This window comes from Micromys minutus (genome assembly GCF_963924665.1).
Source record: "Micromys minutus genome assembly, chromosome: 2".
In the NCBI taxonomy this organism is placed as follows: domain Eukaryota; kingdom Metazoa; phylum Chordata; class Mammalia; order Rodentia; family Muridae; genus Micromys; species Micromys minutus.
This window is the reverse complement of record NC_137971.1, coordinates 85,935,954-85,953,419: the sequence shown is the minus strand read 5'-3', so window position 1 is coordinate 85,953,419 and position 17,466 is coordinate 85,935,954. Positions and strand designations below refer to the sequence as shown.

At 36.4% G+C, this 17,466-nt stretch overlaps 1 protein-coding gene across 4 annotated transcripts in view; it reads right to left on the bottom strand.

Moving 5' to 3' along the window:
- SBF2 (SET binding factor 2) overlaps positions 1-17,466 on the bottom strand; it is a 334,193-nt gene that overhangs the window by 174,219 nt on the left and 142,508 nt on the right. For all 4 annotated transcript variants that reach the window (XM_080912014.1, XM_080912015.1, XM_080912016.1 and 1 more), the window contains exons 4-6: positions 10,339-10,458; positions 8,601-8,711; positions 2,250-2,355 (exon numbers count right to left, since the gene is read on the bottom strand). In XM_080912014.1, the coding sequence (XP_080768140.1) occupies positions 2,250-2,355; positions 8,601-8,711; positions 10,339-10,458 (337 nt within the window). The remainder of the gene's footprint in view (positions 1-2,249; positions 2,356-8,600; positions 8,712-10,338; positions 10,459-17,466) is intronic.

The following is a 17,466-nucleotide window of genomic DNA, read 5'->3' as shown; positions in this document are numbered from 1 at the left end:
AGATTTGTGCTGTTTCCAGCTATGGTTGTAGAAGCATCTCAGTGAAGCAGGTGGCAGTTAATGTAGGAATTTATTACTGGTCAAAGTAACGCAAACAAGTAACCCTGGATGCCCAGTCATTGATAGATTATCAATATTAGCCCTTCGTACCACTTCTCACAAGCACAGACACATTTCAAAACTGAGCACTAAACAATGTAAGAGCTGGAAGATAGGAAATGTTGTGAAATGTTGTCCCATGGACACAGCATCACTATTGCACATGTGAACCCACAGCAGGGGCTGTTTTCCTATCCAGGATCTGTGAAAGACTATTAGTTAAAAATTCCAACATGGTTTAAAAAACAAACAAACAAACATACAACAACAACAAGAGACCTATAGTCCCAGGTGGGGGGATACCTGAGGGGGCCTCCACCTGCTTAGGGGAGAAGGGGAGGGAAAAGTGGGGAAGCATTGAGGGAGGGGATGATTGGGAGCAGGGCAGTGAATGGGATGTAAATTGAATACGTAAAAAAAAAAGAAAAAATTCAGCATGGACCAGGCAGGCACTGGTGAGGCAGTATCCCCGCTCAGGAGTCTCTGGGCTGGTGACTCTTTAGGAGTGCAGTCACTGAGAGGCTTCCCATGCTCTAGTGGATGAACGCACACCCATGAGCATATGAGCAGCACTAACTGAACTGAAGTGTGTGAATTAAAAATAAAAGTTGTGAGAGGATATGAAGTGAGGAGAAAGAACAGTGGGTTCTGGGGACTCAGGAGAGGGAGTAGGGGATGATATGTCTAAGATGCACTGTGTACATGTATAAAATGTTCAAAGATAAAAATTTTTAAAATGCTGGCTTTTGATGAATTGTAATTAAAATCTTGAAACTCCAATTCTACCAACCTTCAGTTCAAGCAGCTTCAGGATGTTTCCTAAGATGCTTTACAAAAACATAGTAATTTTGTCTTTACTGAGATACATATGGTTTATATATTACGAAATGTCCTGTTTCATCTTTCCATACCTAACCATTCCCCTTTTTTAAACACAGTAATTTCAATTTGTATTTCCAAGCTGGCATTAAACTTGTGGCAAACTTTCTGTCTTAGCTTCTTGAGTATTGAGACTGCAGGGTTCATTGTTTAGAAGTGTGAAATTCAGTGGTTTTAGTTCCAAGACATATACTACCATCAGTATCTAAACCAAAACACTTTTGTTATCCAAGAGAAATCCTGGACCTCTTTTTACCCTATACTGGAAACTATTATTTTAGATTCTGTCTATAGAGATTTGCATGTCCTGACTTTTCATATAAACAGAATCATACTATATATGGCTTTTTGTGTCTGGCTTCTTTCATAGCGGTTTCAAAGTACATCCATGATATAGCATGCATCAATCCGATGTTCCTTTGTATGCCCGAATAATTTGCCACTGAGTGAATACACTATAAGGTGTATTTGTAATCTTAATCTTTCTACCAACAATGTAGTCAAAGACCTGTTACTGCGACCAGACTAGACTGTAATTTAAGAAACCAAATTATAAAGTATGCATTTTTTCATGTGATGTTTTTCACTCAGCACAATTATTTTTATGTTAATCTATGTTAGATATATCAATAATTTATTCTTTTACATTGTATATCCTATCATGTGGATAGACCACAGACTTTAATATATTTGCATTATTAATTCCCTATTACCTTTGATGAACACTAAGACTGCTTTCAACTTTTTATTAGCATGAAATAACTATGGACATTCATGTGCAAATATTTTTATAAATGTGTATTATAATTTGCCATGGGAAATGCTTAGAAATGAACTCAATATTAAAAGGGTACCAAACTAAAACCAAGGTAAGCTTTTCACATTCTAATTAGTAAAGAACAACTGTTTCAGTTCCTCCCTATCCCTTCAAATATGTAGGGAGACAGTGATTGGACAAGCTGGAGCACCTGATGCACCTATCTCCATCCTTAATCACACCAAGCAGGAAATGCAAAGTGTCCTTCATCTATCCCCTTTCTTTGATGCAAGTTCCTACCAGATATCCAACCTACGCCAATGGGACCATAGGAAATCAAGTCCTTATGGAAGTTTGGTCCATTCTTCTTTCTTCTTAACATAGATAAGCTACAATAGACAATACATCTTTTCTTATATTCCCTTTAATCATGTCAGGTGATACAAACTTCAATCATTTTTTACAGCCACAGGTTTCTTTAAGAAAATATTTTAAAATCCAGGATAAAACATACCTAATTGCTGAAATAAAAGAGCCACACTGGTGCCTGTGACAGGAAGGCTGTCATGCAAAGGAGTCTGGATCAGTTGTCTGTCTCCTGCACCCAAGGAAAATAGCTTCTGCAGAATGAGAGAAACATATATAAAGTCATTAGAGACAATAAGAAGCAGAAATATATACCATAAAATATTCAACTTATGCTGTGTACAACTCAAAATAATATCAGAAAATTAATTCCACGAAAGTTGAAACCTCAGTAGATAAAACACAAGTATCACTAACAATGATAACTGACCAAAACTCTGTTAACATATGTTAATAGAACCATCTTCTTCTGCAATGGAGAGGCCTGATGATGCCAAGGCCACCTTTAAGATTCAGTCTTAGAACAGCATAGAGGAAGAGGAGAAAAAGAAAAGGAGGAGAAGGAAGGAAAAAAGAAGAGAGGAGGTAATTCAAGACAAAAGAAATTGAGAAGGAAGAGAGTTAAAAAGCTAATTACCCCTTTCTTGGTAAAATTTAACATTTTGTGGGGCAGAAGAGATGGCTTAGTTTATGAGTACTTGCTCTTTCAGAGGATCAGAGCTTAGTTCCTAGCATCCTTGTCAGGAGGCTCCAAACCATTTGTAACTCTAACAGTAAGGATCTGCTACCTCTGAATTCCTTGGACACCAGCATGCATGCACACACACACACACACACACACACACACACACACACACACACACACACTTTAACACTTTTCACAGACTAAAAAACAAGTGGTGTGACTTTTCAGAGGGTTGTCTCTATTACTTGATAAATAAAAAACAAAATATGGCCAACTAGATGTCTTTAAAGTCTGAGAAGAGAAGCTTTTTGTTCTGTTTGGCACTGGAATTGATAGGAAGGCCATACACATGATGAGCATGTGCTTTCTCTCAACAGAGCTCTAGCTCTAGCTCCAATGCTTTTAAAGATGGCTGATCTAGAAACAATAAATAAACGATAATAGCAAAGATTCTTATTTTTCTGCTTCCAAGACATTTTTAAAAACATCACAATATTGAGAAAAAAGAATCTATTTAAAAACAGTCACAATGTTACAAAAAGTTTTCTGAATTTTGTCTCCTAATTTTGGTCAAATTTTTAACTTAATATAATTGAAGTATAACTACATACAAAAATAAGAACGTAGCAAAAATTATTAAAAAATTCTTTCTAAAGACTAAGGCTGGCCTTCAATAACAACAGAAACAACAAAAAGCCCACATATACTTGGAAGCTAAACAATGCTCTACTCAATAATAGCTTGATCAAGAAAGAAATAAAGAAAAAAACAAAGACTTTTTAGAATTTAAGAAAAATAAAGGCACAACATACCCAAACTTATAGAACACAATGAAAGCAGTGCTAAAGGAAACTCATAGCTCTGAGCTCCTCCAAAAAGTAACTGGAGAGAGCACACACTAACAGCTTGACAGCACACCTGAAAGCTCTAGAACAAAAAGAAGCAGATACACCCAAGAAGAGTAGATGGCAGGAAATAATCAAACTCAGAGCAGAAATCAACCAAGAAGAAACAAAAAGAATCATACAAAGAATCTACAAAACCAGGAGCTGGTTCTTTGAGAAAATTAACAAGACCGATAAACCCTTAGCCAGACTAACTAGAGAACACAGAGAGAGTATCCAAATTAACAAAATCAGAAAGGAAAGTGGAGACATAACAACTGAAACCAAGGAAATTCAAGAAATCATCAGATCATCAGATCCTACTACAAAAGCCTATACTCAACAAATCTGGAGAAAATGGATAAATTTCTAGCCATATACCAAAGTTAAATCAGGATCAAATAAACTATCTAAAAAATCCTATAACACCTAGAGAAATAGAAGCAGTCATCAAAAGCCTCCCAAACCAAAAAAAAAAAAAAAAAAAAAAAAAAAAAAGCCCAGGACCAGATGGATTAAGTGAGAATTCTATCAGACATTCATTGACAACCTAATAGCAATACTCTCCAAACTATTACACAAAATAGAAACAGAGGAAATACTACCCAACTCATTCTTTGAAGCTACAATTATGCTCATTTCATTTCTAAACCACACAAAGACCCTACAAAGAAAGAGAACTTTACACCAATTTCGCTCATGAACATTGATGCAAAAATACTCAATAAAATTCTTGCAAACAGAATCCAAAAACACATCAAAACGTTCATTCACCATGATCAAGAAGGCTTCATCCCAGGGATGCAAGGATGGTTCAAAATACAAAAATCCATCAATGTAATCCACTCTATAAACAAACTAAAAAAAAAAAAAAAACCCAGAAAAAAAACAAAAAAACACATGATCATTTCACTAGATGCTAAGAAAGTATTTGACATAATTCTTCACCCCTTCATGTTAAAAGTCTTGGAAAGCTCAGGAATTCAAGGCTCATACTTAAGCATAGTAAAAGCAATATACAGCAAACCAGTAGCCAACATTATACTAAATGGTGAGAAACGTGAATCAATCCCACTAAAATGAGGAAATAGGCAAGATTGCCCACTCCACCCTACCTATGCAATATAGAGCAATGAGCCAGCAAAAAGAGGTCAAAGGGATACAAATTGGAAAGGAAGAAGTCAAAATATCATTATTTGCAGATGATATGATAGTATACTTAAGTGACCCCAAAAATTCCACCAGAGAACTTTTACAGCTGATAAACAACTTCAGCAAAGTGGCTGGTTATAAAATTAACTCAAACAAATCAGTAGCCTGCCTCTACTCAAAGGATAATCAGGCTGAGAAAGAAATTAGAGAACCGACACTCTTTACAATAGTCATAAAGAATATAAAATACCTTGGAGTGACCCTAACCAAGCAAGTGAAAGATCTGTATGATGAGAACTTCAAGACTCCGAAGAAGGAAGTTGAAGAAGACCTCAGAAGGTGGATGACCTCTCCCATGCTTGTGGATTGGAAGGATCAACATAGTAAAAATGGCCATCTTGACAAAAGCAATCTATAGATTCAATGCAATCCCCATCAAAATTCCAACTCAATTTTTCATAGAGTTAGAAAGAGCAATTTGAAAATTCATTTCGGATAATAAAAAACCAGGATAGCAAAAACTATTCTCAACAATAAAAGAACTTCTGCAGGAATCACCATCCCTGACCTCAAGCTGTACTATAGAGCAATAGTCATAAAACCTGTATGATACTGGCACAGAGGCAGGAAGGCAGATAGATGGAATAGAATTGAAGACTCAGAAAAGAACCCACACACCTATGGTCACTTAATCTTTGACAAAGGAGCTAAAAACATTCAATGGGAAAAGGACAGTCTCTCTTCAACAAATGGCGCTGGTTCAACTGGCAGTGAGCATGTAGAAGAATGAAAATCGATCCTCTCTCTCTCTCTCTCTCTCTCTCTCTCTCTCTTTCTCTCTCTCTCTCACACACACACACACACACACACACACCTTTATTTTTAAAAAAGAGGGATACATAAATAGATTTTTAAAGGCATTTTGGCATAACACTACATGAATATTTTTGTGAGTACTTAATTCTTTTAGAGGTTTGATAGCATGCATTGAAATACCACTAGTTACCATAAGCATAAAGTACATGTAGGACAGAATGTAACATGGAAACAGTTTTTCTGGTGAGTATAGATTAAGCATAATGATCTTTGAATACCAAAAATTGATCCTTTCTTATCTCCTTGTACAAAGCTGAAGTCCAGGTGGATCAAAGATAAGTTTATAGAAAGCAGACAGTTCTAATTTGTAAACAGGTACCTCTGTTTAGATAACCACTACAGCTAATTTGTACACTGAAACTAACAGAACAGAAAGTGGGGAAGAGCTTAGAACACATAGGCACAAGAAAATTTTTCCTGAACAGAACACCAATGGCTTATGCTCTAAGATCAATAATCAACAAATGGGACCTCATGAAATTGCAAAGTTTCTGTAAGGCAAAGCACACTGTCAAAAGGACAATATAGCAGCCAACAGAATGGGAAAAGATCTTTACCAGGTCTATATGTGTTAGAGGACTAGTATCAAATATATACAAAGAACTCAAGAAGTTAAATTCTAGAGATCAAATAATTCAATTAAAAAATGGGGTACAGAGCTAAACAAAAATTTCTCAACTGAGAAATATCGAATGGCTGAGAAGAACCTGAAGAAATGCTCAATGTCCCTAGTCATCAGGGAAATGAAAATGAAAACAACCCTAAGATTCTACCTCACACCAGTCAGACTGGCTAAGATCAAAAACTCAAGTGACAGCAGATGCTGGCGAGGATGTGGAGAAAAAGAAACACTCCTCCACTGTTGGTGGGGTTGTAAGCTGGTACAACCACTCTGGAAATCAGTCTGGCAGTTCCTCAGAAAATTGGATGTAGTACTACCTGAGGACCCAGCTATACCACTCCCAGGCATATACCCAAAAGAAGTTCCAACATCTAACAAGGACACATGCTCCTCCATGTTCATAGCAACCTTATTTATAATAGCCAGAAGCTAGAAGAAATCCTGATATCCTTCAACAGACAAATGGATACAGAAATTGTGGCACATATACACAATGAAATACTACTTAGATATCAAAAATAATGACTTCATGAAATTCCTAGGTAAACGGATGGAGCTTGAAGCTATTATCCTGCGTGAAGTAACCTAGTCACAAAAGAACACTCATGGTTATATGCTTACTTATAAGTGGATACTAGCCCTAAATGCTCAGAATAACTAAGAAACAATTCACAGAACTTATAAAGCTTAAAGAGAAGGAAGGCCAAGTGGATGCCTCGGTCCTTCTTAGAAGGGATAAACACTTGTGGGAGGAATAAAGAGACAAATAGAGGAGCAGCGATTGTAGAAAGGATAATTCAAAGACTGCCTCACCTGGGAATCCACCCCATATGCAGCCACCAAACCCAAGCACTACTGATGTCAAGTAGTGCTTACTGGCAGGAACCTGATACGGATGCCTCCTCAGAGGCTCTGCCAGAGCCATACTGATACAGAGGAGGATGCTTGCAGCTAACCATCAGCCTGAACACGGGGACTCCAATGAAGGAGGAAGAGAAAGAACTGAAGGAGCTGAAAGGTGTGCAACCCCATGGGAAAAACAAAATGGTCAACTAACCAAACCCCCCACGGCTCCCAGGTGCATAAGCACCAGAGGATAGCATGTTCTGTCATCAATGGGAGGTGAGGCCTTTGGTCCAGGGACAGCTTACTTTCCCAGTGTAGGGGAATGCCAAGGCACTGAGGTGGGAGAAGGTAGTTGGGAGAGGGAGCACCTTCATGGAGGCAATGGGAGGGGGATAAGATTGAAGGAAGGGGATAACATCTCAAATGTAAATGCAGAGAATATCCAATTTAAAAAAAGAAAGATACATCCAAAATGTTAAAATGTAGAATTGAAATTACATCAAATGTGTCTGTTAGTTATGCCAGGTGAAAGGGAACTCAGTCTGAAATCAGCCTCTTCCCCCCCCCAATTTTATTGGATATTCTCTGTATTTATATTATAAATGTTATACTCTTCCCTGCCATTTCGCTCCCTCCTCCCCCTCAACTTGCTTCCATGAAGGTGCTCCCTCTCCCAATCACCCTCTCCACTTCAGTGCCTTAGCTACTGATGATGTTGTTCTTCCCATGAGGTTGCAAACCATTCAGCTCTTTCAGTCCTTTTTCTACCTCTTTCATTGGGGTCCCCGAATTCAGTCTGATGGTTAGCTGCAAGTATCCTTATCGGTGTCTGTATGACTCTGGGAGAGCCTCTGACATTCATATCTGGTTCCTGCCAGCAAACACTTCTTGGAATCAGCAATAGTGCTTGGGTTTGGTGGCTGCATATGGGGTGGTTCTTCAGGTGAGGCAGTGTCTGTAGATCTTTTCTTCAATCCCTGCTCCTCTATTTGACCTTGTATTTCCTCTCCTGTTTTGTTCTCCCTTCTAAGGACTAACAGTCTCTCTTTTTTCTTAAGATTTATTTGTATTATTTTAATTACGTGTATGTGTGTGGGGGTGGGTACATGAACATGAATGCAAATGCCCACAGAGATCAGATTTCTCTGGAGTTGGGTTTATAGACGTTTGTAAGCTATATGATGTATATGCTAGGAATTGAATTCAGGTCCTTAGGAAAAGCATAACGTTCACTTAAGCACTGAGCCATCTCTCCAGCCCTTGAAATCAACCTCTGGGTCTAAGAAAAGAATGAAATCTTTGGTGTCTAGAAGGTACATTATAGCAACAAGGTTTACCTAAAGTAGGATTCTATCTAAAACAAAAATGTTTGAAGACTTTTTTCCTTTTTTTGGTCATAAATTAAATCACCCAGAATAAATTTGTTCTATTTACCTGAGACCCTCCAGCAGCTGGAACAAGGCAAGCACAAAGATTTGCGATGAGACTTTCCAAGGAGACACTGAGGCTGTCCACGTACACAGTATAGATCAGCCCCAGGCAAGCCTGCAAAGAGCGGTGCATGCAGTCATTTCATGGCAGTGTCAATACAAATAAATTGGAAACTCTCTTCTAGGAAAATTTCTCTTTGAACCACATCAATTATATTCTACAATGAACATAAAATAAATCTTAGGCAACAAAACAGGCTTATTAAATTTTCCCCTAGGACCAGAACACCCAAATGAACTTCCAAGATAAGTTTATAGAAAGCAGACAGTTCTAATTTGTAAACAGGTACCTCTGTTTAGATAACCACTACAGCTAATTTGTAAGGATGTATTGTTTTTTTTTGTTCCACACTGTTTGCCTGGTTATTTTTAAACTTATTTTAGGAAACTCCACATTTCAAGATAAAAATTAAGAGATGTTGTTTTATGGTTCTTATAAATCCAGATTATCTGATAGAAATTTAAACATCTATGAATTGTAACAAAGGACAGCAAAGCAGGTAATCTAGTAAGATTAACATGCTGAGTTAGAAGACTGTAAGTGGTAAAATAAGATGAAATGCAATCTTTATTTTCTTTATTTCTCTTTTGTTTGGGTGTGTGTATGTGAGTGTGTGTACACATGGATGCTAGAAAAGGACACCAACAGTTTTCCTCAGTAGCTTTCTACCTTATGTTTTGAGATGGGGTCTCTCACTGCATCTGAAATTCATGCATTCAGCTAGACTGGCTGGCCTGTGAGCTCTGGGGATCTTCCTCTCTCCCTGTCCTGTTTCCTTCACCACAGCCCTGAAGGTAGGCATGGGCCCAGTCACATGCTTGGCTTTTATAGGGGTGCTGAGGATCCAAGTTCAAAATTTCTTATTGGTGCAGCAAGCTCTTTTCTGACTGATTCTTTCTTGATGCTAACATACAATCCTAATCTTACAGTTTACTGAAACTGTGAGTGAAAAATTAGCAACTGTCATTAATTTGTAGATGTAACATATACTAAATAGTATCACAAAACACACTTAAAGATTCATAACTGTCACTGTAATAATGGGGTTGTTATTAATTCCAGAATGTATAATCTCACTTTCTAGCTTTTATACTTGTACATTAGTACAAATATACTTTTATACATCTTTATATTTGAAAATTATGAATATTTTAAAAAACGAAAAAATCTGAAAGAAACAAGTGGCATTTCACTATGCAGGCCAGGCTTGCCCAAAACTTAAAGTCTTCTCTACCTTTTAAATCCTACAATTACTAATTTGAGCCATCAGGCCTGGCTCTAAACAATATTTGAAAGACATGATCAGAATTATCTAAAATCTCACATAATACTACATAGTGTAATTTAACACCACAAATTTAATAAACATGTTCACACTTGTTACACTGAGTACACTTAAAGTTCTTGAAGTTAATCAAATTATTTTATGGTATAATTTTAATTAACATGAAATTTATTTTTAAACAGACATTCTTAGAAGTCTGGATAGTCATGTTAACTTATTCAGGGATTACTTTCATTCAACACAAATCTGCTTCTTTATGTCATATGTTTTATTTTACTGGAGAATCACTAATTCATTCTAACAATGTTTTCAATAAAAAAACTCTTATGACCTTAGTTCATTCAAAATAGATGTATACAATATTATAAATGGATAAGACAACTATGAGTTCTTTACCCTAAAGATTTCTGGATAGTCTAATCTGGATACCAACACCAAGCTTTTTGGGGCAAATACTTCTGCGGGTTGAATTAATCCAGATACTTCTTCACCTTCAATCTCTTCCTTCTTTGTTCCCTAGAAAAGGAAAAATTACAACCAATGTACGAAGTTTCCTAAGTTCATAATTCACACAATATATTCAAGGCACATACCTTATAGATAACTTACAAGAATCCAAATTACAATAGTAGGCAAGAAATGAAAAAGTAAGGAGTATTTGTTTGTGTTCTCAAAGCTCTGTAGACTACAGGTATGAAGGCCAGGACTTCTGTTTTGTTCAATGATGATTAGTGAGCTCATAAAGTAAAAGTTAGGGCATGCCAACCCTTATTACCTGGTATAGCACCTGGTATTTGTTCAGTGTATAAATGCAGGAATCAACTTCTTAAAATGTTTTACTGGGTATTTCAGGAAGAGACGTTTTCTCCTTATACTGAGGCCAGGAACTCTATTTTTACTTCCCTTTAGAGATCATTTGGTTTCTAATATAGTGCATATAACCAAAAATGAGTTGTCTCTGAAATATAAACATCTAAATGTATGTAAAAGGTCCATATGCTCTTGAAAAAGAAAAATTTTGATTTGTGAACAAATCAAACTGAGTCTGGTTGGTTTCTGGAATGCCTAAAAATAGTAGGAAAGTAATGATTATTAATTTACCAAAATTTCCACACCTAATGAATCATGGTCTTCATGGATTACTAAAAGACTCAAACTGGCAAAAGTGATTGAAATTCCTGGAACAGATAAAGCCATCCACATTTTTATGAGATTGTGATAATTGCCCTAGAGTATCATTGAAAGACAACTTGAGTAAGCAGATAGTTATTTCAAATAAATGACCATTACACTATTTTAACCAAAACATAAAACAGAATGTGTAGCCATTACACAAAGCTGGTCATTAATTAATGCCAACTAATTATTAAGAAAAAAAGTCAATAATGTAAATCAGTATTAAGTAAAAATAACTTCATGTTTTACATTTATACACTGATTTTTCTTAATAGATGTTGAGTTTTACTTTGTAAATCCCTGAATGCTGTTAGTCTTAATCCCAGTAGCTATCTTCTAAGAAACAGTGTGCCAAAGGCTGGTGTTGAATTTCATTAGTGAGCACTTGCATAGCATGCTCCAGGATATGCTCACCCCCCCCCCAAACAACTAAGGTGGTATGTTTGTGTGTATTCTCCGGCAAACATATACATATAATAATACCCTATGTTTAAGGGAACAGTCATAATTCCTCTTAGGAGGAAAAAAAAGCATACAGACTGTTGCTAGATAAAATATTTTTCCTAATATACATTTTCTTTCTAGAAATAATTTATCAAGCCATGGAAATAATGTTGTATTTTATGGCTAAATTATCTTTTATGCAAGAATTATCAGTTTAGTAAGTTTTGTTCTAAGGTGGGGTTTTATAGTAGCCTAGAGTAACTTGAAATTTCCTATGTAGCCCAAGCTGGCCTAGAGCTCATGTCAATCTTCCTGTCTCAGCTTCTTGAGTGTTAGGATTACAGACATAAACAATCATGTCAAGCTTGGTTGGTGTATTTAACAAGGACAATTTTTACAAAAAGAAGAAGGCAGAAGAAGGAAGAGGCGCAGGAGGAAGTAGAAATTAAATGAACTTGAGAGATCTTAAGATGCTTTGAAGTTTAATACTTGGAAATACTGATACATTATCTAGCTCAACATCATTAGCCTTCTAACCTAAAATGATTTTTTATTTTCAGTATGCCTTATTAAGGTTACATGCCTGGTGATGGAGTCCAGAAGAAGGAGTTTTTGAGTTTCCATGTAAGTCCTGGGAATTGAACCCTGGTCCTCTGGAAGAGCAGTGGGTGCTCTAAACTATAGAGCCATCTATCTTGTCAGACCCAGCCTCATCTTTTATGTATGCTGGAATCACTTAGCATGCCTTATCTATTAGTAGGTACTTGTGTCCTCTGATGATAATAATAAAATTATGTGACTTCATCCCTATACAGTCCTGTTATACTGATAGCGGCATGGGCTAAATTAACATGTTATATAAACGTACATTTATATACTAAAACACATCCTAAAATGCAACGCTAAAAGGCACTCTGATTTCCTGTGCTGACTCTATGCACAGGGTCTGACTCAGAAAGTACATCCTAGTGATCAGGTTGCACACTTCTGCCACATGCTTGTTGCATCCTGGTGCTTGATTTTTCATATTATAATGTATGTTACATTCAGTATCTATTATGTAATTTCTGCTAATACCATATTATCTTAAAAAATCTTCCCACATTTTTAAACATTCATTCATTTTTAGAAACTGAAAGTATAAAAGTTAGTTCTAAATTTTCTTCTAAAACTCATGTTCTTACCATAATCCATTGATACTGAGTTTCTTTAATAAAACAAGGACTTCAAATATTCCAGAAACAGAAATAGTGAATTCTAAATAGTTACAAAATATCTTTATGTCATAAAATTTCCCGAAAAAAATAATTATCATTTTCTGCCAAATGATTGTTTAATCACAATGGTGTGGTACATGATAAAATCTAGTTTATCTTAGCAATGGTCTGTAAAATATCAGATCCAAGACAAGTACATGCTACCTCTGGTAAAGCAAGATGCTGCAGTCTAATTTGTGCAATAACACCATGGCTCCAGACTCTACAGAACTAGCAAGTCAGGGAAATTCAACTGTAGAGGTGACTTATTTACTTAGAAAGCTCCACTAAAACACAGCTAAAACCACATCTTCTTACAAGTCATTACTTTTAGTGTCACCTTTAGAATTTGACAGATGCTACTTAGCTAAGGGTCTTCTAACCAAAGAATTTTAGAAACAATAAATTAAGCCAAATTAAAAAGGGTGTGTTTACAGCATGGTTTCTGGCTTTGATTTGCTACTTCAAACAGAGTGAACAAAACATGTAGTATTTCTCAACTTCATTAGGTTCCTTTCCCCCCCAGTGCCCTGTTGGAACACACATCTTGAAAAGGCAGTCATAAAAGACACTTGCAGACAAAATCTGTGTGTGTGTGTGTGTGTGTGTGTGTGTGTGTGTGTGTGTGTGTGTGTGATGTCTTTAAAAGACTAGGTGGGTATAATGCTTATTGTTCAAAAATAGATCGATCTTGTTGCCATCTCTTACATTGATTCTCTTGTTTCACAAAGGTAAGATTTGTGCAGACGGTGCTAGGTTGAGGCGCAGCTGTTCGAACACACCTGCCTTCCTTCTGTTCCTAACAAACAAGGTAGGAACCACCGTTACTCTCAACTCTGGTTCTCAAACTTTAGTGTGTACCAAAAGCACACATATGAGTTTGTTTAAATAAAGATTTCTGGATCCCACCACCCACATTTTTCATTCAGTAGGTGTGAGGTGGGGTCTGACAATGTATATTTCTATCTTGGTTGACACTGAACCTGTGCAACCAGGGACTACATTTTCTGCATCACTGCTCTAGATTACCATTAATACAAAACAAAATTAGATCAGCCACATAGTTTCTATATTGCAGACATTGTGCTATGCTTTCTAAAAGTGCTAATAACTCATTAATACAATAAAAGATTATTAAATACCATTTCTCATTAAAAGAAAACAAAATTCCTTGAAGAAATGACATTTTAATTCAGGGTCAAGAAATATACAAAATAAATGTCAATATTCATTTGATTGTGTCAAAAAATAGAATCTCCCAAAGCTTAACAGTATCAAGATGAATAAAAAGTGCTGATTAGAAAAACTCATCAAATATGTAAAAAAATCATGTGCTCAGAACTATAATTTTAAGTGGTCACTACTGATTTTTAAGGCACTAATGTACTAGTCTGAAAATTAGAAATAAAAGAAGTTAACTGTTTTTTTCAGTCAAAGTGTAATTAATATGACAACATTGTCTCAGAAATGTCCTTTTGCAAGTAAATGCAGAAGGAAAGAGATTTGAAAACTCCTGTTTGAGATTCCTAGTGAGAAAGGTGTCACAATGATCATCAGCCAGTATGAGGCTGGCACTACTGCAAACCAACTGAAGTTGTTTTGTATCATCACTGAAACAACAAAAGGTATGGCACAATCTTGGAGGTATTCTAGTTTTAAAATTGAACTTAATCAGCCAGATGTGGTGTTACATGCCTTCCAGGACTCTGGAAACAGAGGCAGGCAGATTTCTGTGAGTTTGAGGCCAACCTGCTTTACACAATGACCTCGAAAACAGCCAGGGTTATGGAGAAACCCTGTGTCACAAAACCACCCACCCAACCAAATCCATCCATCCATCCATCCATCCATCCATCCATCCATCCATCCATCCCTCCCTCCCTCCAAAAATATTTCCAAGTGAACTGATACAATAAATATGGCTTGCTTTAAAATGTAAAATGTCATCTTCCTTGCTGGACAGATATTTAGAGTTAAAAGATCCTGACAATTTAAAAATATGAGTAATGTATAAAGGAGTTAGTTCATTATAAAAGTCAAAGAAAATAAAAAGCTTATGGAACACCTACTATGTGTCAAGGACTATTATAGGTGATACATTTAACAGTGGGCTAGATTTCCAATCTGTCTCCATCTGTATACTTTCTTACTTTTTTAACCTTTGTTTTGATGTTAGATGTACAAGTGTTTTTTCTTTGTGTATATCTGTATACTATGTGCATGCAATGCCCATTGGAGCCAGAAGAGGGCTTTGGATCCGCTAGGATTGTTGGGAGCCATTATATGGGTACTGGAAATCAAATCTGGGTCATTTAAAAGAACAACCAATGCTTGTAACCACGAGCCATATCTCCAGCTCTAAAACCTTCATTCTTAACTATAGTATCTCAGTACATTCTTCCAATAACCCTCAAAAGTAGGTACTATTATTAGTATGTTCTGTATATAGAAGAACAAATCTGAAGTATAAAAAGGTTAAGAATTTGTTCAAAGTTAATAAGTCTTAAAACTGAAGTCTGATTCTAGAGTTTATATTCCATTATAAATGACCTTACAGAATCATCCAATTATTTTATTAACAAGCATATGGTGATCTAGAGAGCTTGTAAAGTTGGTGAACAAACTAGAAAAGATAACTAAAGACATCCAATTATTCATTTAACACTATTTTACTGGGTTATCTTGTATGTTCTAGGCACTAATGAGTATGACTGGGGAAAAAAAGGTGATACCTGAAGAGGGAAAAATAGATGATCAGATATTTAAGCAGACATTCAGACAGGCTCAGTAGCTGGAGGATTGGCTAATAACTGGGGGCAGGGGCTGCTTATTCTGAGCTCAAATGATAGCAACTAAAATTTTACTTAGAATATCAAGGACTTAAGAGTGAAATTTTGTTTTTAAATGACTTACCGATGGTAAGTGTTGTATTGATTATAAGGAGGCAAAGAAGGCTGATTAAAAATCTATTTGGAGTTCAGGCAAGATAACAGTAGTGTGGTAACTGTAAATCCTAGTTCTCAGCTAGGATTTGTGAATGTCTATAATATGCATGATTAAAAAAGAAAAAAAGATAACTAGGTCTGAAACCTAGATTGAGAGTGAAGCCATTTATTGCAACAACCACAACAAACCAAAAAACCAAAAACTAGCTCTCAGAAGTGAGAGACTCTCGGGATTGAGGGAGAGACCTTAGATGAAATGCCCAACAATGGGGGAAGGGAACTTTTAGAGTCTACCTCCAGTAGAAAGACAGGGCATCAAGTGGGGGGATGGGAATGTCATTCTACAGTTGAAAACACTGACCCAGAATTGTTCCATTCTAAAAGAGCTACAGAGACAAAAATGGAGAAGAGACTGAGGGAAAGGAGGTTCAGTGATAATACTATGGTGTATTTACAAAGAAAAGCCTAGCATGGCTGCCCTAAAGAGCCCAACAAGCAGCTGGCTGAGACATATGCAGATACTTACACCCAACCAATTTCCTGAAGTCAGGAAACCCTGTGGTTGAATTAAGGGAAGGGTGGACAAAGCTGACACTCCAGATAGAGAGAGAGCTTGACAGATCGATATATTTTGGGCTAAAATCCTGGTTTGATAAGTTGCTTAGTTTTCTTATTGATATTGAAATTGATAGGTGTTTAATTTGTTTTATGAATTAACCCGCTAATTGCCATATGGCTTGTTGATACTGGCTGGCAAGGGTGTGTGGTTATTTTAAAATTACCACATCAGGAGGCTCACATTCTTTTAATGTGGGCTCCATGGGAATTTTGAGTTGATTTCCTGACATGACAGATTATTAGAGGCCTAAAGATAAGCTCATATAGTGTTTTAGTTTATTCAATGTTTTTACACTGTTTTAAATTTCAAAATGGGCATGATGTTGAGTTTTGTGGTCATATTATTTCTCTGGAAGAGAATACAAGATACAAGCTTTTCTGGTTGCTGACTAAAGGACATGCTATTTTGTGAGAAAGTTTTTGTCTTTGTGTTTTTAAAAGGGGTGATTAGCGCTGGACACCTTCCAGAGTTATATGGATCAGATCTGGTAGAGGAAGAGCACCTGAAGAAATAAATTCAAGGGAATAAAACAAAAAATGAACAAAATGTTATCCTACCTAAAGATATCTCAATGATACAAAAACTTTGTTTTGAAATTTATATGTTACAGAATGTACAGCTTTAGTGAGTTTTACCATCAGACCTATTTGAACTCGATCCTCAGGATCTGGTCCAAGAAAGACACAGAGTCTACATCAATCGTCAGTGTGGCCTTCCTTCTTGAGGCCTGGCTGGCTTCCTCATTCCCCCACCCCCTTCTAGATATCTCAACACTCATGTGCAGCTGGAAGAATCCAATGAAGAATCATCGCCATGATTCCCTGGACTTTGGGGGGGGGGGTGAAGGTGGTTATTTTAAGGGTTCTTTTAATGAGGAATTCAGAAGTGATCATAATTTAACAGGGAGGAATTAGCTAGATTGATTTGTACAGCCACAATCTCATTTGGTAACTAAGCTAAAGTCATATCTTTATATTGGTATAGAACTTATTTGTTACAACAATTTTAAAGATACAAGGCTTAACCCCATTTCTATAACTGCTATTATATAGTATTTATAGTTAATTAAACAATACAAGTTAAG